A 23721-nucleotide genomic window follows, 5' to 3' on the forward strand; every position below is an offset into this window, starting at 1 on the left:
CACATATATATGGAATCTTAAAAAAAAATGTTTCTAATGAACCTCAGGGCAGGACAGGAATAAAGACGCAGATGTAGAGAATGGACTTGAGGACATGGGGAGGGGAAGGGTAAGCTGCAACGAAGTGAGAGAGTAGCACTGACATATATACACTATCAAATGTAAGACAGCTAGTGGGAAGCAGCTGCATAGCACAGGGATATCAGCTGGGTGCTCTATGACCACCTAGAGGGGTGGGATAGGGAGGGTGGGAGGGAGACGCAAGAGGGAGAGGATATGGGGATATATGTATACAAATAGCTGATTCACTTTATTATACAGCAGAAACTAACACATGATTGTAAAGCAATTATACTCCAATAAAGATGTTAAAAAAAACAAAACCTTAGCGACTACAGAAATTCAAATGAGCCAAAAAATGTGAAATATTATTCTTACATACAGGCTTTATACTTCTCAGTAACAGTGGTTCTGGCTACAAACCAAAGGACAGTCATTAGATGTAGGCAATAGAAGAGTTAGGTAACAGTACAGTTATACTCTGTATTATGAGCCATACTTGCACACATAAGTAGAAATAAACAAGAAAAGCCATTATTAATTATGTCAGATAATAAATAATTTACTTACATAGATATTTGGCTTAAAATGCTAAAGCCAGTAATCTTTCTTCAGTGTAAAATAAACTAAAACAACCACTCTTCCATCATATAACTATGCTCATTTCATGAGTTTAAGAAAAAGTAAAAAGATTAAATATTACTTACCCTTTTAATCTTGGCCTTTTCAGCCTTTTCTTCTTTATCACATTTCTTGGCATTCCTATTAAGTTCTTTTGCAGCAAACTTCAAGTTAAATAGGTGTTCGGAAATTATATGTTAAGGTTTTAAAAAAAAAGTCACTTCCCAACCTAATTACCTGAAAACAAGATGTTAAAATTATAAAACTTATAAGATTATGCTATTTAAACCAAATATTCACAAAGTATTTGAGAAAACAGAACAATTTTTATATCTTCCACATTTGTTTTGTTAAAATTAAGTTAATTATTTCAAGAAATAATTTTAGAAGAAAATAAATAAGAAAAAGAAATAAAACTTAATAATTTTAAGAAACTTAATTATTTCTATTAAAATAAACTTATGGTTATCAAAGGGTAAAGGTGGGGGAGGGATAAATTAGGAGTTTAGGATTAACATACACACTACTATATATAAAATAGATAATCAACAAGGACCTACTGTATAGCACAGGGAACTCTACTCAATACTCTGTAATAACCTATATGGGAAAATAATCTGAAAAAGAATATATGTATATGTTTAACTAAATCACTTGGATGTACACCTGAAACTAACACAACATTGTAAATCAACCATACTGCGATATAAAATAAAAATTTTAAAAATTAAAGTAATGGCAAGAAAGATTAATTACAAAGGGAAAAAGAGCAACTTTATAGTAGAGAAACCTGGCAGATACCACCGTACCAAGGATAATATCACCAGTAATAAAACATTTCAACACCATTTACCTTCTGAAATGATGAACTGGGAAGAGTACAGCATACTTATATGGTGGTGGTGTCAAAAACATAACCTCAATTTACTCCAGAGAAACTGTCAGGCAATCCTGAACTGAGAGAGACATTCTAATGTAAGATACAACTGACCAGTGTTCTTGTCAAGCATCAAGTTCATGAAAAGCAAAGAAAGACTGAAGAACTGTTACAGAATGGAGAAGACAAAGGAGCCATGCCAACTAAATGCAATGCGTGATTGGATTCTGAGACAGAAAAAGGACATTAGGGGAAAAACTGGTGAAATCCAAGTAAGATCTGTAGTTTAGTTAATACTGTAGTGATGTGGACTTCCTTTGGTTGATGATTATGTTTATGTAAGGTGTTAACATTAGGAGAAGCTTGGTAAAGGGAATAAAAGAAATCTCTGTACTATTTTTGCAATTTCTCTTTAAGTCTAAAACTATTTTAAGATTAAACATTTTAAATTAAAAACAACAAAAATATAATGGGAATAAGACCCAAATAAGCAATACCACAAATCTTCCATTTTCAAGACACAAGCAAAAACAAATATAAAGTAATGCACGTGAATCTGACAAAGCAATGTGGATTATTTCAAAACCAACTGCTTTGTATCATGATTAAATCACTATTAAGAATAATCCTATGTGTTTTCTGCCCTTTAGAAAAAGGTAAAAGCTATTTTTTTAAACACTGATTCTATATTTCTTTGGGACATTTATAAAGGATGCAGGGTTCATTTTTTTGAAAGGCCCACATACACTATATAGTTTAAAGAGCTAACTGTTGGTTTGATTATATCACTATCAGAAAATAAACATTATTCGATTATTTACCAAAGCTAAACCATAAATTAACCTTGTTCATCTCTCAAAGGCTTCATGGTTCTAATTTAACACCTTATATTTATGGATAATGAGAGGGATGGCTTGCTACCGTGAGTATTTTTCATCAACAACAGATATAACTAGAATTGTTAAGAAAATAAGTATATATGTATGAATTTCTGGGTAGTTTTAATGTATCATATACGTTACATTTTTAAGTAAGATTTATCAATTTCAGCTAGGTAACTGAGAAAATTACAGCTCCTTTTATAAATAGGGTTTTTTAACCTAAGCACTACTGATATTTTGGGCTAGATAATACTTTGTTGTGGGGGATGTCCTATGTATTCTACGAAGTTTATCAGCATTCCTGGCCTTTACCCACTAGATGACACTAGCAACCCCTCTGTTCCCCGAATTACAACAACCAAAAATGTCTCCAGACATTATCAAATGCTACCTGGGGAGGGGGGCAAAATCGAACCCTGCAGAGAACCTGAATCACTGAGATAGATGGAAATAAAGAAAAAAATAATGAATTTTTTATTTTTCAAATCATCTCCCAAATAGAATTGCTGTCTCTGTAGAAAAACTCACTATTGTTAAAAGCTGAATTAAGAAGCCAGCTATTTTAGAGGAATTCATATAATTTATATATTCATTGTTTTTAAAGAATGTTTTCAGTTTCCCTTAAACCTGAACTTTACTACAAACTGCAAATACTGAGGACTGACTACCTACTATAGCCAACTCTAATTTAATATTAAGGGTTAAGAATGGTCATGATATAAAATATTAGCCAAAAATATTAATAGGGGATCCATTACAAAAGTCAATTTAATACCATAAAGCTTTTCCCCCTTTATCCTAAAAAGACAGGAACCACTTCCATTAATATGGAGGCCTACACATTTATAATAACACCTTGAAATACTGGATAAACTACAACAAATTCCCTTTTAAATACAGAGCTTAGATTGTAAAAATGGAAGGAAAATCCTCAGGAGACAGAAACAAGGAGGAAGAAGTAAATATCAGTAGTAGGTAAGCACTGAAGCCCCTGAAGACAAAGGCCCCTGTGGAGCCCATGAGATGAGACACTGGAACTGAATTTTCTGAATAAACCTAGAATCTTAAAGGCTACAACATTAGCATAAGGGTGACATAGAAAGAAGTCTTATCAGCTGGCAAAGGAAGATGAGATGACAATGTTAACTGTCATTATGGGCCTTGGCTCACAGCTGGGAGTGGAGCAAACTAGATAAAAGAAAATTAAACAAAGCTGAGGAGAAAATTAGCAAACTGGAGAGGCCCGCGTACCACACACACAAAAAAAATTAGCAAACTGACTATAGACCTGAATTAAGATTAGAGTGAAAAAATAAGGTTAATATGAAAGAGAGGACAAGAAATAAAGAAAACAGAATAAAAAGGTCTAATATCTGCAATACCACAAAGATATAATAAAGACAGTGTGCAAAATGTTACATTCAAAGAGATAATACTTGAGAGTCTTCCATAACTGATGGGAATAAAATCTTTGGACTCAAGAAGCATAAACAAACAAAAAATCAAACAAAAAAACAATCCCAAGCAGGACATATAAAAATCAATCCAGAGAGGCGGAGTCAAGATGGTGGTGTGGGAAGACGTGGAATTAGCGTCTCCCCACAACTAGGGAGCCTGACAGCTGTTGGTGGTGTATTCTAATGCCCAAGGAGATGGGAGGAACCCCAGAGTGAACCAGCTGGCAGGATCTTGGTTCGCAAGCCTGGGGTTAGGCAGAAGCTACTGTGGTGGGAGCTCCAAGTCTGAAACACTGGACTAACAGAGAACCTAAGACCCCAGGGAATATTCATAGGAGAGAGGTTGCACAGAGCTCCCCATCTCAGCACTAAGACCCATCTCAGCTCTACCCAGTAGCCTACAAACTCCAGTGTTGGAAGCCTCAGGCCAAACAACCAGTAAAACAGGAGCACAATTTCACTCAAAATAAAATAAGATGGCAAAAAATATGCCACAGATGAAGGAGCTAGGTAAAAATCTACAAGACCAAATAAATGAAGAGGAAATGGGCAATCTACCTGAAAAAGAATTCAGAGTAATGACAGTAAAAATGATCCAGAATCTCAGTAATAGAATGGAAGCACAGATTGAGACAATACAAGAAATATTTAACAAAGATCTAGAAGAACTAAAGAACAAACAAACAGAGATGAACAACACAATAACTGAAATGAAAAATACACTAGAAGGAATCAATAACAGAATAACTGAGGCAGAAGGACGAATAAGTGAGCTGGAAGACAAAATGGTGGAAATAACTGCTGAGGAGCAGAATAAAGAAAAAAGAATGAAAATACTTCAGAACAAGCACAGACACCTCTGGGACAACACTAAACGCAACAACGGTTGAATTATAGAGGTCCCAGAAGACAAAGAGAAAAACAAAAGGTCTGAGAAAATATTTGAAGAGATTGTAGTTGAAAATGTCCCTAACATGGGAAAGGAAATAGTCACCCAAGTCCAGGAAGCACAGAGAGTCCCGTACAGGACGAACCCAAGGAAAAACACAACAAGACGCATATTAATCAAACTAAAAAAATTAAATTCAAAGAAAAAAATATTAAAAGCAGCAAGGGAAAAAAATAACATATAAAGGAATCCCCATAAGGTTATCAGCTGATTTTTCAGTGGAAACTCTGCAGGCCAGAAGGGGGTGGCAGGATATACTTAAAGTGATGAAAGAGAAAAACCTACAACCAATATTACTCTACCCAGCAAGGATCTCATTCAGATTCAATAGGGAAGTCAAAAGCTTTTCAGACAAGCAAAAGCTAAGAGAATTCAGCACCACCAAACCAGCTTTACAACAAATGCTAAAGAAACTTCTCAAAGCAGGAAACACAAGAGAAGAAAAAGACTCGCAGAAACAAACACAAAACAATTAAGAAAATGGTCATAGGAACATACATATTGATAATAACCTTGAATGTAAATGGATTAAATGCCGCAGCCAAAAGACATAGACTGGCTGAATGGATACAAAAACAAGACCCATATATATGTTGTCTACAACAAACCCATTCCAGACCTAGGGACACATACAGACTGAAAGTGACGGGATAGAAAAAGATATTCCATGAAAATGGAAATCAAAAGAAAGCTGGAGTAGCAATACTCATATCAGATAAAATAGACTTTAAAATAAAGTGTTACAAAAGATAATGAGGGACAGTTCATAATGATCAAAGGAACAATCCAAGAAGAAGATAAAACAATTATAAATGTTTATGCACCCAACATAGGAGCACCTCAATACATAAGGCAAATGCTAACAACCATGAAAGCAGAAATCGACAATAACACAATAACAGTAGGGGACTTTAACAATGGACAGATCATCCAAACAGAAAATAAGTAAGGAAACTCAAGCTTTAAATGACACAATAGACAAGATAGATCTAATTGATATTTATAGAACATTCCACCCCAAAGTGGCAGAATACACTTTCTTCTCAAGTGCACACGAAACATTCGCCAGGATAGATCACATCTTGGGTCACAAATCAATCCTCAAAAAATTTAAGAAAATTGAAATCATATCAAGCATGTTTTCTGACCACAACGATATAAGATTGGAAATCAATTACAGGAAAAAAAATTGTAAAAAACAAATACAAGGAGGCTAAACAGTGTACTACTAAATAACCAAGAGATCACTGAAGAAATCAAAGAAGAAATTTTTTAAAAATACATAGAAAAAATTGACAACGAAAACACAATGACCCAAAACCTATGGGATGCAGTAAAAGCACTTCTAGGAGGGAAGTTTATAGCAATTCAATCTCACCTCAAGAAACAAGAAAAATCACACAAAAAAACAATCTAACCCTACACTTAAAACAACTAGAGAAAGAAGAACAAAGAAAACCCAAAAACAGTAGAAAGAAAGAAATCATAAAGAACAGAGGAGTAATAAATGAAATACAAATGAAGAAAACAATAGCAAAGACCAATGAAACTAAAAGCTGGTTCTTTGAGAAGATAAACAAAATTGATAAACCCTTAGCCTGACTGATAAAGAAAAAAAGGGAGGGGAGGCAAATCAATAAAATTAGAAATGAAAAAGGAGAAATCACAACTGACACTGCAGAACTACAAAGGATTATAAGAGACTACTAAAAACAACTATATGCCAATAAAATGGACAACCACAAAGAAATGGACACATTCTCAGAAAGGTACAATTTTCCAAGACTGAACAAGGAAGAATTAGAGAATATCAACAGACCTATCACAAGTAATGAAATTGAAACTGTAATTAAAAATATTCCAACAAACAAAAGTCCAGGACCAGATGGCTTCACAGGTGAATTCTATCAAACATTTAGAGAAGAGCTAACACCGAGCCTTCTCAAACTCTTCCAAAAACTTGCAGAGGGAGAAACACGCCCAAATTCAATCTACAAAGCACCCATCACTCTGATACCAAAACCAGAAAAAGATACCACAAAAATGAAAATTATAGACCAATATCACAGACGAACACAAATGAAAAAATCCTCAACAGAACACTAGCAAACAAAATCCAACAGCACATTATAAGGATCATAAACCATGATCAAGTGGGATTTAACCCAGGGATGCAAGGATTCTTCAATATATACAAATCAAACAATGTGATACACCACATTAATAAATTAAGGAATAAAAAACATAGGATCTTCTCAATAGATGCAAAACAGCTTTTGACAAAATTCAACACCCATTTATGATAAAAATTCTCCAGAAAATGGGCATAGAGGGAACATACCTCAACATAATAAAGGCCATATATGACAATCCCACAGCTAGCATCAAACACAATGGTGAAAAATTGAAAGCATTTCCACTAAGATCAGGAAAAAGACAAAGATGTCCACTCTCACCACTCTTATTCAATATAGTTTTGGAAGTCCTGGCACAGCAATCAGAGAAGAGAAAGAAATAAAAGTAATACAAATTGGAAAAGAAGAAGTACAACTGTCACTGTTTGCCGATGACATGATACAATGCTTAGAAAATCCAAAAGATGTCACCAGAAAACTACTAGATCTAATCAATGAATTTGGTAAGACTGCAGGATACAAAATTAATGCACAGAAATCTCTGGCATTCCTATACACCAACAATGAAAAAACACATAGAGAACTTAAGGAAACACTCTCATTTACCACTGCAACAAAAAGAATAAAATACCTAGGAACAAACCTGCCTAAGGAGGTGAAAGACTGGTACTCAGAAAACTATAAAGCACTGATGACAGTAATCAAAGATGACATAAACAGATGGAGAAATATACCATGTTCTTGGATTGGAAGAATCAATATTTTGAAAATGACTATACTAGACAAAGCAATCTACAGATTCAATGCAATACCTATCAAACTACTTATGGAATTCTTCACAGAATTAGAATAAAATATCTTACAATTCATACGGAAACACAAAAGAACCCGAATAGCCAAATCAATCTTGAGAAAGAAAAAACAGAGTCAGAGGAATCAGGCTCCCGGACTTCTGACTATACCACAAAGCTACAGTAATCAAGACAGTATGGTACTGGCACAAAAACAGAAATATAGACCATTGGAATAGGATAGAAAGCCCAGAGATTAACCCACACACATATGGTCACCTTATCTTTGATAATGGAAGCAAGAATATACAAAGGAGAAAAGACAGCCCCTTCAATAAGTGGTGCTGCGAAAAGAGGACAGATACATGTAAAAGAATGAAATTAGAACACTCCCTAACACCATACACAAAAGTAAACTCAAAATGGATTAAAGACCTAAATGTAAGGCCAGACACTATCAAACTCTTAGAGGAAAACATAGGCAGAACACTCTATGACATAAATCACAGCAAGATCCTTTTTGACCCACCTCCTAGAGAAATGGAAATAAAAACAAAAATAAACAAATGGGACCTAATGAAACTTAAATGCTTTTGCACAGCGAAGGAAACCATAAAGAAGACCAAAAGACAACCCTCAGAATGGGAGAAAATATTTGCAAATGAAGCAACTGACAAAGGATTAATCTTCAAACTTTACAAGCAGCTCATGTAGCTCAATATCAAAAAAACAAACAACCCAATCCAAAAATGGGCAGATCTAAATAGACATTTCTCCAAAGAAGACATACAGATTGCCAACAAACACATGAAAGAATGCTCAACATCATTAATCATTAGAGAAATGCAAATCAAAACTACAATGAGGGGCCTCCCTGGTGGCGCAGTGGTTGAGAGTCCGCCTGCCGATGCAGGGGATACGGGTTCGTGCCCCGGTCTGGGAGGATCCCATATACCGCGGAGCGGCTGGGCCCGTGAGCCATGGCCGCTGGGCCTGCGCATCCGGAGCCTGTGCTCCGCAACGGGAGAGGCCACAACAGTGAGAGGCCCGCATACCGCAAAAAAAAAAAAAAAAAAAAAAAAAAAAAAAAAAAAAAAAAAAAAAAAAACTACAATGAGATATCATCTCACAACAGTCAGAATGGCGATCATCAAAAAATCTAGGGCTTCCCTGGTGGCGCAGTGGTTGAGAGTCCACCTGCCGATGCAGGGGACACGGGTTCGTACCCCGGTCCGGGAAGATCCCACGTGCCATGGAGCGGCTGGGCCCGTGAGCCATGGCTGCTGAACCTGCGCGTCCAGAGCCTGTGCTCCGCAATGGGAGAGGCCACAAGAGTGAGAGGCCCACATACCACAAAAAAATAAAATTAAATTAAATTTAAAAAAATCTAGAAACAATAAATGCTGGAGAGGGTGTGGAGAAAAGGGAACACTCTTGCACTGTTGGTGGGAACGTAAACTGATACAGCCACTATGGAGAACAGTATGGAGGTTCCTTAAAAATCTACAAATAGAACTACCATACGACACAGCAATCCCACTACTGGGCATATACCCTGAGAAAACCATAATTCAAAAAGAGTCATGTACCAAAATGTTCATTGCAGCTCTATTTACAACAGCCAGGACATGGAAGCAACCTAAGTGTCCACCAACAGATGAATAGATAAAGAAGATGTGGCACATATATACAATGGAATATTACTCAGCCATAAAAAGAAACGAAATTGAGTTATTTGTGGTGAGGTGGATGGACCTAGAGACTGTCATACAGAGTGAAGTAAGTCAGAAAGAGAAAAACAGATACTGTATGCTAACACATATATATGGAATCTAAGAGAAAAAAATGTCATGAAGAACCTAGGGGTAAGACGGGAATAAAGACACAGACCTACTAGAGCATGGACTTGAGGATATGGGGCGGGGGAAGGGTAAGCTTTGACAAAGTGAGAGAGTGGCATGGACATATATACAGTACCAAACGTAAAATAGATAGCTGGGGGAAGCTGCCACATAGCATAGGGAGATCAGCTAGGTGGTTTGTGACCACCTAGAGGGGTGGGATAGGGAGGGTGGGAGGGAGGGAGATGCAAGAGGGAAGAGATATGTGAACATATGTATATGTATAACTGATTCACTTTGTTATAAAGCGGAAACTAACACACCATTGTAAAGCAATTATACTCCAATAAAGATGTTAAAAAAATTCCACAAAAACAAAAACTAGAACAATCATCATCCTTAACAGGGCGGCTTCCCTGGGAGAACGCACGGCACGCCTCGGGCTGGTGCAACGTCACGCCGACCTCTACCGCTGCAGGCTCGCCCCGCACTCCGTGCCCCTCCCTCCCGCCCGGCCTCAGTGAGCCAGAGTCCCCGAAGAGGCTGCTCCTTTCACCCTGTCCTGTCTGAGGGAAGAACAGACGCCCTCCGGCGACCTACACGCAGAGGCGGGGCCAAATCCAAAGCTGAGACCCAGGAGCTGTGAGAACAAAGAAGAGAAAGGGAAACCTCTCCCAGCAGCCTCAGAAGCAGCAGATTAAAGCTCCACAATCAACTTCATGTACCCTGCATCTGTGGAATACATGAATAGACAACAAATCATCCCAAATTGAGGAGCCAGGAGTCAGTGCTGTGCCTCTGAGGTGGGAGAGCCAACTTCAGGACACTGGTCCACAACAGACCTCCCAGCTCCACATAATATCAAACAGCGAAAATCTTCCAGAGATCTCCATCTCAACACCAGCACCCAGCTTCACTCAACGACCAGCAAGCTACAGTGCTGGACACCCTATGCCAAACATCTAGCAAGACAGGAACACAACGCCACCCATTAGCAGAGAGGTGGCCTAAAATCATAAAAAGTCCGCAGACACCCCAAAACACAGCATCAGACATGGACCTGCCCACCAGAAAGACAAGATCCAGCCTCATCCACCAGAACACAGGCACTAGTCCCCTCCACCAGGAAGCCTACACAACCCACTAAACCAACCTTAGCCACTGGGGACAGACACCAAAAACAACGGGAACTACGAACCTGCAGCCTGCAAAAAGGAGACCCCAAACACAGTAACATAAGCAAAATGAGAAGACAGAAAAACACACAGCAGGAGAAGGAGCAAGATAAAAACCCACCAGACCTAACAAATGAAGAGGTAATAGGCAGTCTACCTGAAAAAGAATTCAGAATAATGATGGTAAAGATGATCCAAGATTTTACTTCCAAGATACAAATTCTTGGAAATAGAATAGATAAAATGCAAGAAACAGTTAAAAAGGACCAAGAAGAACTAAAGATGAATCAAGCATCGATTAAAAACACAATAAATGAAATAAAAAATACTCTAGATGGGATCAATAGCAGAATAACTGAGGCAGAAGAACGAATAAGTGAGGTGGAAGATAAAATAGTGGAAATAACTGCTGCAGAGCAAAATAAAGAAAAAAGAATGAAAAGAACAGAGGACAGTCTCAGAGACCTCTGGGACAACATTAAACGCACCAACATTCGAATTATAGGGGTTCCAGAAGAAGAAGAGAAAAAGAAAGGGACTGAGAAAATATTTGAAGAGATTATAGTTGAAAACTTCCCCAATATGGGAAAGGAAATAGTTAGTCAAGTCCAGGAGGCACAGAGAGTCCCATACAGAATAAATCCAAGGAGAAATATGCCAAGACACATATTAATCAAGCTGTCAAAAATTAAACACAAAGAAATCCTATTAAAAGCAGCAAGGCAAAAACAACAAATAACACACAAGGGAATCCCCATCAGGATAACAGCTGATCTTTCAGCAGAAACTCTACAAGCCAGAAAGGAGTGGCAGGACATAATTAAAGTGATGAAGGAGAAAAACCTGCAACCAAGATTAATCTACCCAGCAAAGATCTCATTCAGATTTGATGGAGAAATTAAAACGTTTACAGACAAGCAAAAGCTGAGAGAGTTCAGCACCACCAAACCAGCTTTACAACAAATGCTAAAGGAACTTCTCTAGGCAAGAAACACAACAGAAGGAAAAGACCTACACTAACGAACCCAAAACAATTAAGAAAATGGGAATAGGAACATACATATCAATAATTACCTTAAATGTAAATGGACTAAATGCTCCCACCAAAAGACACAGATTGGCTGAATGGATACAAAAACAAGACCCATATATATGCTGTCTACAAGAGACCCACTTCAGACCTAGAGACACATACAGACTGAAAGTAAGGGGATGGAAAAAGATATTCCATGCAAATGGAAACCAAAAGAAAGCTGGAGTAGCAATTCTCATATAAGACAAAATACACTTTAAAATAAAGACTACTAGAAGAGACAAAGAAGGACACTACATAATGATCAAGGGATCGATCCAAGAAGAAGATATAACAATTGTAAATATATATGCACACAACATAGGAACCCCTCAATACATAAGGCAAATACTAACAGCCCTAAAAGGAGAAATCGACAGTAACACAATCATAGTAGGAGACTTTAACACCCCACTTTCACCAATGGACAGATCATCCAAAATGAAAATAAATAAGGAAACACAAGCTTTAAATGATACATTAAACAAGATGGACTTAATTGATATTTATAGGACATTCCATCCAAAAACAACAGAATACACATTTTTCTCAAGTGCTCATGGAACATTCTCCAGGATAGATCATATCTTGGGTCACAAATCAAGCCTTGGTAAATTTAAGAAAATTGAAATTGTATCAAGTATCTTTTCCGACTACAATGCTATGAGACTAGATATCAATTACAGGAAAAGAGCTGTAAAAAATAAAAACACATGGAGGCTAAACAATACACTACATAATAACGAAGTGATCACTGAAGAAATCAAAGAGGAAATAAAAAAATACCTAGAAACAAATGACAATGGAGACACGACGACCCAAAACCTATGGGATGCAGCAAAAGCAGTTCTAAGAGGGAAGTTTATAGCAATACAATCCCACCTTAAGAAACAGGAAACATCTCGAATAAACAACCTAACCTTGCACCTAAAGTAATTAGAGAAAGAAGAACAAAAACATCCCAAAGTTAGCAGAAGGAAAGAAATCATAAATATCAGATCAGAAATAAATGAAAAAGAAATGAAGGAAACGATAGCAAAGATCAATAAAACTAAAAGCTGGTTCTTTGAGAAGATAAACAAAATTGATAAACCATTAGCCAGACTCATCAAGAAAAAAAGGGAGAAGGCTCAAATCAATAGAATTAGAAATGAAAAAGGAGAAGTAACAACTGACACTGCAGAAATACAAAAGATCATGAGAGATTACTATAAGCAACACTATGCCAATAAAATGGACAACCTAGAAGAAATGGGCAAATTCTTAGAAATGAACAACCTGCCAAGACTGAATCAGGAAGAAATGGAAAATATGAACAGACCAATCACAAGCACTGAAATTGAAACTGTGATAAAAAATCTTCCAACAAACAAAAGCCCAGGTCCAGATGGCTTCACAGGCGAATTCCATCAAGCATTTAGAGAAGAGCTAACACCTATCCTTCTCAAACTCTTCCAAAATATAGCAGAGGGTGGAACACTCCCAAACTCATTCTACGAGGCCACCATCACCTTGATACCAAAACCAGACAAGGATGTCACAAAGAAAGAAAACTACAGGCCAATATCACTGATGAACATAGATGCAAAAATCCTCAACAAAATACTAGCAAACAGAATCCAACAGCACATTAAAAGGATCATACACCATGACCAACTGGGGTTTATTCCAGGAATGCAAGGATTCTTCAATATACGCAAATCAATCAATGTGATACACCATATTAACAAATTGAAGGAGAAAAACCATATGATCATCTCAATAGATGCAGAAAAAGCTTTCGACAAAATTCAACACCCATTTATGATAAAAACCCTGCAGAAAGTAGGCATAGAGGGAACTTTCCTCAACATAATAAAGGCCATATATGACAAACCCACAGCCAACATCATCCTCAATGGTGAAAAACTGAAACCATTTCCACTGAGATCAGGAACAAGACAAGGTTGCCCACTCTCACCACTCTTATTCAACATAGTTTTGGAAGTTTTAGCCACAGCAATCAGAAGAAAAGGAAATAAACGGAATCCAAATCAGAAAAGAAGAAGTAAAGCTGTCACTGTTTGCAGATGACATGATACTATACATAGAGAATCCTAAAGATGCTACCAGAAAACTACTAGAGCTAATCAATGAATTTGGTAAAGTAGCAGGATACAAAATTAATGCACAGAAATCTCTGGTATTCCTATACACTAATGATAAAAAACCTGAAAGTGAAATCAAGGAAACACTCCCATTTACCACTGCAACAAAAAGAAAAAAATATCTAGGAATAAACCTACCTAAGGAGACAAAAGACCTGTATACAGAAAATTATAAGACACTGATGAAAGAAATTAAAGATGATTCAAATAGATGGAGAGATGTACCATGTTCTTGGATTGGAAGAATCAACATTGTGAAAATGACTCTACTACCCAAAGCAATCTACAGATTCAATGCAATACCAGTCAAATTACCACTGTCATTTTTCACAGAACTAGAACAAAAAATTTCACAATTTGTATGGAAACACAAAAGACCCCAAATAGCCAAAGCAATCTTGAGAACGAAAAATGGAGCTGAAGGAATCAGGCTCCCTGACTTCAGACTATACTACAAAGCTACAGTAATCAAGACAGTATGGTACTGGCACAAAAACAGAAATATAGATCAATGGAACAGGATAGAAAGCCCAGAGATAAACCCACGGACATATGGTCAACTTATCTTTGATAAAGGAGGCAGGAATGTACAGTGGAGAAAGGACAGTCTCTTCAATAAGTGGTGCTGGGAAAACTGGATAGGGACATGTAAAAGTATGAGATTAGATCACTCCCTAACACCATACACAAAAATAAGCTCAAAATGGATTAAGGACCTAAATGTAAGGCCAGACACTATCAAACTCTTAGAGGAAAACATAGGCAGAACACTCTATGACATAAATCACAGCAAGATCCTTTTTGACCCACCTCCTAGAGAAATGGAAATAAAGACAAAAATAAACACATGGGACCTAATGAAACTTCAAAGCTTTTGCACAGCAAAGGAAACCATAAACAAGACCAAAAGACAACCCTCAGAATGGGAGAAAATATTTGCAAATGAAGCAACTGACAAAGGATTAATCTCCAAAATTTATAAGCAGCTCATGCAGCTCAATAGCAAAAAAACAAACAACCCAATCCAAAAATGGGCAGAAGACCTAAATAGACATTTCTCCACAGAAGATATACAGACTGCCAACAAACACATGAAAGGATGCTCAACACCTTTACTCATTAGAGAAACGCAAATCAAAACTACAATGAGATATCATCTCACACCAGTCAGAATGGCCATCATCAAAAAATCTAGAAACAATAAATGCTGGAGAGGGTGTGGAAAAAAGGGAACACTCTTGCACTGTTGGTGGGAATGTGAATTGGTACAGCCACTATGGAGAACGGTATGGAGGTTCCTTAAAAAACTACAAATAGAACTACCATATGACCCAGCAATCCCACTACTGGGCATATACCCTGAGAAAACCATAATTCAAAAAGAGACATGTACCAAAATGTTCATAGCAGCCCTATTTACAATAGCCCGGAGATGGAAACAACCTAAGTGTCCATCATCGGATGAATGGGTAAAGAAGATGTGGCACATATATACAATGGAATATTACTCAGCCATAAAAAGAAATGAAATTGAGCTATTTGTAATGAGGTGGATGGACCTAGAGTCTGTCATACAGAGTGAAGTAAGTCAGAAAGAGAAAGGCAAATACTGTATGCTGATACATATATATGGAATTTAAGAAAAAAAATGTCATGAAGAACATAGGGGTAAGACAGGAATAAAGACACAGACCTACTAGAGAATGGACTTGAGGATATGGGGAGGGTGAAGGGTCAGCTGTAACAAAGTGAAAGAGCGGCATGGACATATATACACTACCAAACGTAAGGTAGATAGCTAGTGGGAAGCAGCCGAATAGCACAGGGAGATCAGCTCGGTGCTGTGTGACCGCCTGGAGGGGTGGGATAGGGAGGTTCGGAGGGAGACGCAAAAGGGAGGGGATATGGGAACATATGTATATGTATAACTGATTAAATTTGTTATAAAGCAAAAAATTAAAAATTAAAAATTAAAAAAATTTAAAAAAAAAACTACATAGAGGTGAAAGTGAAGATGACATAATGTATGAATCTGAAGAATCATCCTGAATAAAAAAGAAAACAGTATACCACACACATAAAATTGGAAAATATGCAAGACATTAATTATATCCTAAGAATGTACATGTATGTGGTCAAATATAAACAAATGCATGGAAATGATAAATATGAACTTTTAGACAGTTGGTGCCTTTGGTGGGGAAATAAGGGAGATGAGTTGGTAATGTTTTATTTCTTAAGCCCAGTGGCAGGTAATTGGTCTTTTACTCTTTTTTGCACTTGCTCTTGGGGGGGGGGTGAGGATTAAATTTACATGATTTTTGTAAAAAATTCATTTCAAATAAAAGGTTAGATTAAGAGTTTATAGTCCTGTTCCATGAGATGGTATCTTTGCAATTTAAAAAAGAGGGTTGCTTGAAAATTAAAAGAAAAAAACCCAGAAGCATGTATTAAATAATACTGGTCTATGGACAACACTGTTAGGAATGTGTAGTAGTATTATAACTTGGATACGTTGAACCTGTTTGTGCTTGATATAAATTTAATATAAAATAGCTCTTCTCCAAAGCTGTTTTCAAACATTCTGGTCCTAAATTTTAAGTATACTCTTTGGAAACACTAATTTGAAATTTACAGTGTCAGTAGCTACTTACTCTTTATTCCCATGTTACTTTATATATGATGTACTTTTCTGTATTTCATTATAATTCTTTTTTACATGTCTACTTCTTTAACTAGACTATGGACACCCTGAGAATAAGGATGAATCCTAATTATCCTTATACCATCAGCTTAGTGCAGTGATTAAACAGAAGTACTCAATAGTTTTAAGTAAATGAATAGTAGAAAAAATGTTTTACAATGGTACCTGATATACTGGGGAAAAAGCATCACTGATGTTGGGCAAGAGGACTCAATTACACATATAAGCTTATGAATAAGTTTACACTAATACAATGATGTTTATTTCTGTTGTATATTAGGTTTCTACATGATTCCATTCAGGAAAAAAAAAGGACTCTGCGGCTAAGAGTGAGAAAACCAATGTCATAGCAGATCCCAGACTTTTTAAAAAATCCTTGGACTGGTATAATTAACAGAAAGAACAGAGCAACACCAAAAATGTAGGAAGGAGAGTCTCACAATAAAGGACGGCTTTTAAAATTGAAGACATTTGGCTTTGGGAAATACTTTTTACATGGTCTCTTCTTATTTTTCCCATTTTGACTCATAAATATAGTGTAAAGCACATGATTCCATAGAGGAGGACTACATATCTTAGACTACCACCAATGCCAAATATATTCATATGTGTCTATGTATCCCAGGCAACCTGTAAAACCAGTGTTTTTCTGATGATGTATCTTTTGTCCTAGGCCAGAAATCAAAACACTCCTGGGTCTAAAACCTTGCCTCTAACTCTCGGGTACCTTCTACAACCAGGGTATGCAATTCTTAAATTCAGGTGCCTGCTATTCAAATAATCACCCTCTGTATACACTACAGTGAGTGAATATCCTCTATTGCTAATGTGGAAAATAATGGTGTTGATTTAACCACTAAATTGAACTATGAACCAGAGTTGATATATTGTGAAATATTTTATTTTATTTATTTTTTTATTTTTTTGCTGTACGCGGGCCTCTCACTGTTGGGGCCCCTCCCGCCACGGAGCACAGGCTCCAGATGCACAGGCCCAGCGGCCATGGCCCACAGGCCCAGCCGCTCCACAGCATGCGGGATCCTCCCGGACCAGGGCACGAACCCGCGTCCCCCGCACTGGCAGGGGGACTCCCAACCACTGCACCACCAGGGAAGCCCCTGTGAAATATTTTAGATATTTTAGTTGGCTGTAAATCCTTGGAGTATTTTTCTATTTGGAAAAAATAACACTGGCAGAATAATCTCCTTCACTGACTAATCATAAATTCAATTTGGCAAAGTGGTTGCAGTTAAGAGAGTATTTCTTTTTCTTTGCCAACCGAAAAGACAATGACTGAAATACTCTTTTCTTTTTTTTTTTTTTTTTTTTGTGGTACGTGGGCCTCTCACTGCTGCGGCCTCTCCCGTTGCGGAGCACAGGCTCCGGACGCGCAGGCCCGGTGGCCATGGCTCACGGGCCCAGCCACTCCGCGGCACGCTGGTTCCTCCTGGACCGGGGCACGAACCCACGTCCCCTGCATCAGCAGGCGGACTCCCAACCACTGCGCCACCAGGGAAGCCCTGAAATACTTTATTTTTGATGGATTGAAGGTTTAGAAAGGCTGAACAGTAATACATATTAACGTGTATAGAATAAATAATGCATAAGGCCCTAAACTAGATCTTGGGTAATCCCAGCCTCCAGCAACTTGTGCTTCAGTGATGATGGCCTCCACCAGTTACCTGACTCTGTGACTTCACATACAGTTCCTTTGCCCAGTGTACCCTTCTTCCTCCCCTCCCTACCATCTTCCTCTTAACCACTATGAGGTTTATCACACACCACCATGCTTGCTTTTTTGCTAACATAAACAATGACTCTGAAAAGTTGGTCTCAAAGATCTCCATTAATGGCAATAGGTTTCCCTCCTCCTGCCAAAATCCACACAAAAGGAAAACACTAACTCACTTAGCCCTTGGGATTTATAAATAAGAAAATCAATAAATCATCTGAACAATTATTTCAAATTTTCAGAAAGTAGTATTCCCTACCTTCTAACTCTATAAAATTAAAATTTAAAACATTACATCATACAGGTGTACCTCTTAATAGGAAATATATCTATGAACTAGACTTTTCGAGAAAATCTAAGCTATGTCCTCCCTAAAGTGATTGTGTTGATTTTTCCAAACTCTTTTTAAAGCAAAAATCTCAAATGGAATGTCAGTATATAGAAAGAGTAGCTCTGCATAACCCTAGGACTCGATCAAATATAACTGAAGTGCACTGTAAGTTCTGGAGGCACTATGGAAACGTGAACACACCAGAGACTTTGGAGCCGAGCTCAGATCCTTTACACTTACAAGCTCTGTAGCTTTCTTAGCTTTAATTGCCTGTTCTATAAAATGAGGACACTACCACCCGTCTTCTAGGATTGTTTTGAGGTTTTGAGATGATATATAAAATCCCCAGCACAAAGTTTGGTACATAGTAGATGTTCAATAAATTGTCATTACCACCTCATGATTTAGATAAGTCACGTATCTTAACTGGGCAATACGGCTAGTCAGGGAATAAAAAATCCCAATATGTCTTTAAAACATTCTATGTTGGGCTTCCCTGGTGGTGCAGTGATTAAGAATCTGCCTGCCAATGCACGGGACACGGGTTTGAGCCCTGGTCCAGGAAGATCCCACGTTACGGAGCAACTAAGGCAGCACACCACAACTACTGAGCCTGCACTCTAGAGCTCGCGAGCCACAACTACTGAGCCCACATGTCACAACTACTGAAGCCCACACGCCTAGAGCCCGTGCTCCGCAACAAGAGAAGCCACTGCAATGAGAAGCCCGTGCACCACAACAAAGAGTAGCCCCCTCTCTCCACAACTAGGGAAAGCCTACGCACAGCAACGAAGACCCAACACAGCCAAAAATAAATAAATAAATAAATTTAAAAAGAAAAGAAAAAAAATTCTGTGTGATTTCACTTAATAGCAATTACACTGCTGACAGGCAAAGGGGAGAAATCAGCTATGCCTTAATAGATTATTGCTTTAAAATTTAAATAAATAACAATCATTAGGGTTCCACATATTTATTATGCATACAGAAGGAAACCTTGCTCTAAGATTTCAATCTGCTTCCTCAAGAAAAATGGTTATAGTCAGTTTACTAGCAGAAATTCATAGTAGAACTCTTACGTCCTGCCTACCTCTCTGAAGTGGGTGGAGCAACACCAAGAGAAAGTAAGTTATCCCAACACAATAGGGCAGAAAGCTATTTGATTCCAAGTGCCAACAGTAGGATTTTACAATCCTTTACATAGAAGTAAAGGTTGAAAACAAAGGAGGTAAGAGGATGGAATAAGAATGTCCTACTAGCACCTGCCTGCTCCATAATAAAGCAGTGGTGCCATACCATAGATGGTTATTCATACAGTTGATGAGAAAAAGTGGCATTATATACACAACTTTCCTCTTTTTCAGCTCCCAGCATCTTAATCATCCCTTGTGTATGTCTGGGAGGTAGAGTTTGGGAACACAGAAACTCAGGGAGATCTTCAGAATTGAAAGAAACCTTAGAGATCGCTTGTCAACTTCCCTCATTTTACAGATGTGAAAACTGAAGCCTAGAGATGGGTAATTAACTGTGAATAGAAGAACAAGAAGGAATTCAAAGCCAGCTCAACTCTTATTTCTCTTTTTGAATTTTAACTTTCATAGTGAATTGCTCAGAACTGATCTTCAAATAGCATCAAATGATGAACAAGAAGCATTCCTTACATAAAATACTTCTTGTAAGGCAACATTATATTAGCAAGCCAGGACACACATTATAAGACTACTGTCAGGTGATGATATTTAAAAAACAAAATTTGAACTATTATTAATATCTTGGTTAAAAAATCACAATACATTTGTCAATACTAGCAAAGCCTCAGAGACTCTGATCTGTAATTCTGCTTTAGGATGTAAAGCCATTCACAATGGAGAGCATTTTTAAGGTAGCTGGCAATTTTTGCCTATAACATAGTCTCATCTGTCTAGGTGACTACAAAAGGAGACAATGATACCAGTCTAGTTCACAACATCCCTTTCTTTACTCTTATGTCTACAGTACCTATTATCTACTTCGTTGCTTCTCAACCTTTTTCAGGTTAGAATCCCCTAAGGAAAGAGATGTCAGCGACAAATATTTTCCCCAGGAAAAGGCACATTGCCATACAGCATAAACTAACATGATATTGTAAAACAAACGTACTGTAATAAAAATTTTAAAAAAATAAATAAATTTGGCTATTCCATCAAGTTGTTTAAAATGATATTGGATCTAATCCAACATAACTTCAGTGTATCTAACTGCCCAAAGACAGAAGTCACAATTACCATGCTAATTCAATTGTGTTAGCACACTTATTCTTCTTACATACTGTAACAATGAGATTTCTACATTTCAAATAGGTGACAAATAAATGTTACTCAAGTTTCAGTTCAAGTTATTCATTTATGAAAGACAGGTCTGAGTCCATATGTCATTTTCTTCCTCTATACTCAAAGGAAAAGGTCTGGATTCTAAAAAAAGGACCAAAAGAACTAATCACTGCCAGACGGTATGAATGAAGTCCTCACTTCCTTTGATGGACTCAAGAGTAGTTATAGTTCATTTTTGTTATGTATTAAACTACTGATAATAGTACCATTAATTTTAATTATAGTCAGGCATACATACTTTTCAGTGAAAGAAAATTAGTAACTATCTTATTATTGGAAATCACATAAGGTAGGTTTTTAGGTGAGCAAAAGTAATTTGCATTATTAAAGTAGGAAATAAAAGCAGTTTTAGAGCTATTCCCTCAAACCCTTCCAAAAGATCTGGCGAAAAAGATAGCAAATTGTACTCTACTTTTTAACACTTAACATGTTCAAAACTTCATAATTTAGTAAGCCCTTACATTTCATTTTATCTTCACAAGACCTTTATAAGGCTGACAGGTCAGTTAGAATGTTCACAGATGACTAAACATTGCATAACAGAGGCTATACGAGTTGTTCTAACTCACATGTTTCTTAAAAGGCAGAACTGGGATTGGAAATTGATCTTCTGACTCATAATCCAGTGCTCTTTTATTATGGTGCTTTAATAAAAATCATCTAACACAACTACACTTCTATAAATTATATCCTTTAAACTGGGCCTTTTAGTCATCTACTCAGTTCATGAAATGACCTATTTCTGCACCTCCACAAAGGTTCACATTTTATTCTTGGTTTATCTTGGCCAGTTCAGCACCAAATATGTTACCAATATTCTCAGTACAGTTTACATAATTTAATCCTCTCACCAAATGTCTTTCTATATTTCAGACTTACAAATTAATGAATGAAAATAGTTTCAATATGAGCTATCAAAGAATTTCTATGACCCAATTTTGTTATTTTGCCAAGTTTCATTCAATAGCAAGATATCAAACTACTCTATTTCTGTAATGCCAATTTCTGGAAGAAGGACAGCGGCATGGAAATCCTGTGATGGTATTTCACTTGTGAAAAACAACCTCATCCTTCTTCAATCCAGAGCTTCACACAGCTTGGTTCCTAACCTCGAACTCATTGCTTAAGTGGTAACACAGGTGCAACTGATGTATTTTTGTGGCTTTAGGAAACTATGAGTTTCCTCACGTGCTAAATCAGATTATTAACAAGCAAGCAATCAACTTAGTTCGGAGGGCTGGTATTAAGAACTCATTGCCAGTCACCTCCATCCAGAAAAAGGAAGAAGTTCCACAAAAACTATTTGCCCTCGTCACCCATTCAAAACCTATACCTCTGCCCCAAACCTCTGGCAAACTGTCGCCTGCTTCCACACCACTCTCCTTCGATTTTTCAGAAGTGGATAAATTCACTGAAAGAACAGGTGACAGTAGCCTTCAACAAGGGAGAGTTCATGTTCAATAATCTTCTCAAAGCAGCCCCACGTCCCCTGATTCAGGATGGTTGCGGGGGCTACCAGGAAAACAACAAACAAAACAAAACAGGCTGCCAGCACCTAACAATCGGAGTCAGAACCCTCACCCCTCCTCAACTAGACCTAAAAGGTCACCACCAGGCACCTTCCGGGGCCCCAGGCTCTCCTCTCCTCCACCTCTTTAAACCCTAGCAGCAGCTTTTCAGAAAGGAAAGGATACTCTCCATATTCGACATGGTCCCACGACTTTTCTTGGGAGGCGACAGCCAGGGGCAGCGGCAAGGATTTGACGGCAGTGCGCTCGGAGCGAGACTCTAGCACTGAGCTGCTTCCGGCCTGGCTCCTAGGTCCGCAATCCCACTTCCGGTTTCTGCGCGGGGGGGGGGGGGGGGGGGGAGGCGGGGGGGGGTGGGCGTGGGGGAATGGAGCCGGCTGCATCCGAGGGGCGGGGCTGGGATAAAGCCAAAATGGTTGCCGCCCTGAGAGGCGGTTAGGGTGTGTTGCAGTCACTTCCGTGCGTTGGGGGTCAGAGGTTAAGCCCCGCCCCCTCGTGTCGTTCGCTGCACTCTAGCCTAACCAGCTCTTAACGGTTTTCCTCACCAAGCTGACCATCTAGTTCTTTATTTTGTCCTACTCCAAACTCTCTTTAACCTTCTGCCGCACCTCTTTCCCTCAGATTTCACACTATCCGTGACCCCTCACTTTTGTTCTCAGAGCTTGTCTTACGGCTGAAGGAAGAAGGTATAGGGATTTTAAAGTACTTTAAAGAAAAGTTATAATCGTATGAAATGAGGGATTAGCGGGGTTGGTAGTTTTTAGTTGTGACGTTCAGTTGAAGTGTTAAAAAGGATCATGATCCTAAAGTTTTAGGTTAGATGGGGAGGACGAAAAAAGTAAGCCGAGGTTTAAAAGGTGAAGTTTCTGTGAAATATATATTCGTAATAAATAGTTTATTATTACTTTATAATAGATGGTGTAAAAAATGAAAATTACTACCAAATCTTTAATGGACGGGAGGTTAATAGAAATGCTAAATAGCGGTTAGCATTTATATGTGAGTTATTAATATATCCAAAGGTAATTTATTAGACGCTGAATCTCTAGA

General features: G+C 37.7%; 1 protein-coding gene across 1 annotated transcript in view; it reads right to left on the reverse strand.

Annotated features, from left to right (window-relative positions):
* Positions 1-23054, reverse strand: part of LOC309796222 (charged multivesicular body protein 1B2-like) — a gene marked incomplete at both ends in the record, with an annotated part of 37110 nt that extends 14056 nt beyond the window's left edge. Inside the window, 3 exons of the mRNA XM_082609275.1 lie at positions 768-871; positions 22476-22576; positions 22762-23054. Coding sequence (XP_082465401.1) covers positions 768-871; positions 22476-22576; positions 22762-23054 — 498 coding nt within the window. The remainder of the gene's footprint in view (positions 1-767; positions 872-22475; positions 22577-22761) is intronic.
* Positions 23055-23721: the final 667 nt, after the last annotated feature.

This window comes from Mesoplodon mirus, assembly GCF_964341445.2.
Source record: "Mesoplodon mirus genome assembly, chromosome: X".
In the NCBI taxonomy this organism is placed as follows: domain Eukaryota; kingdom Metazoa; phylum Chordata; class Mammalia; order Artiodactyla; family Ziphiidae; genus Mesoplodon; species Mesoplodon mirus.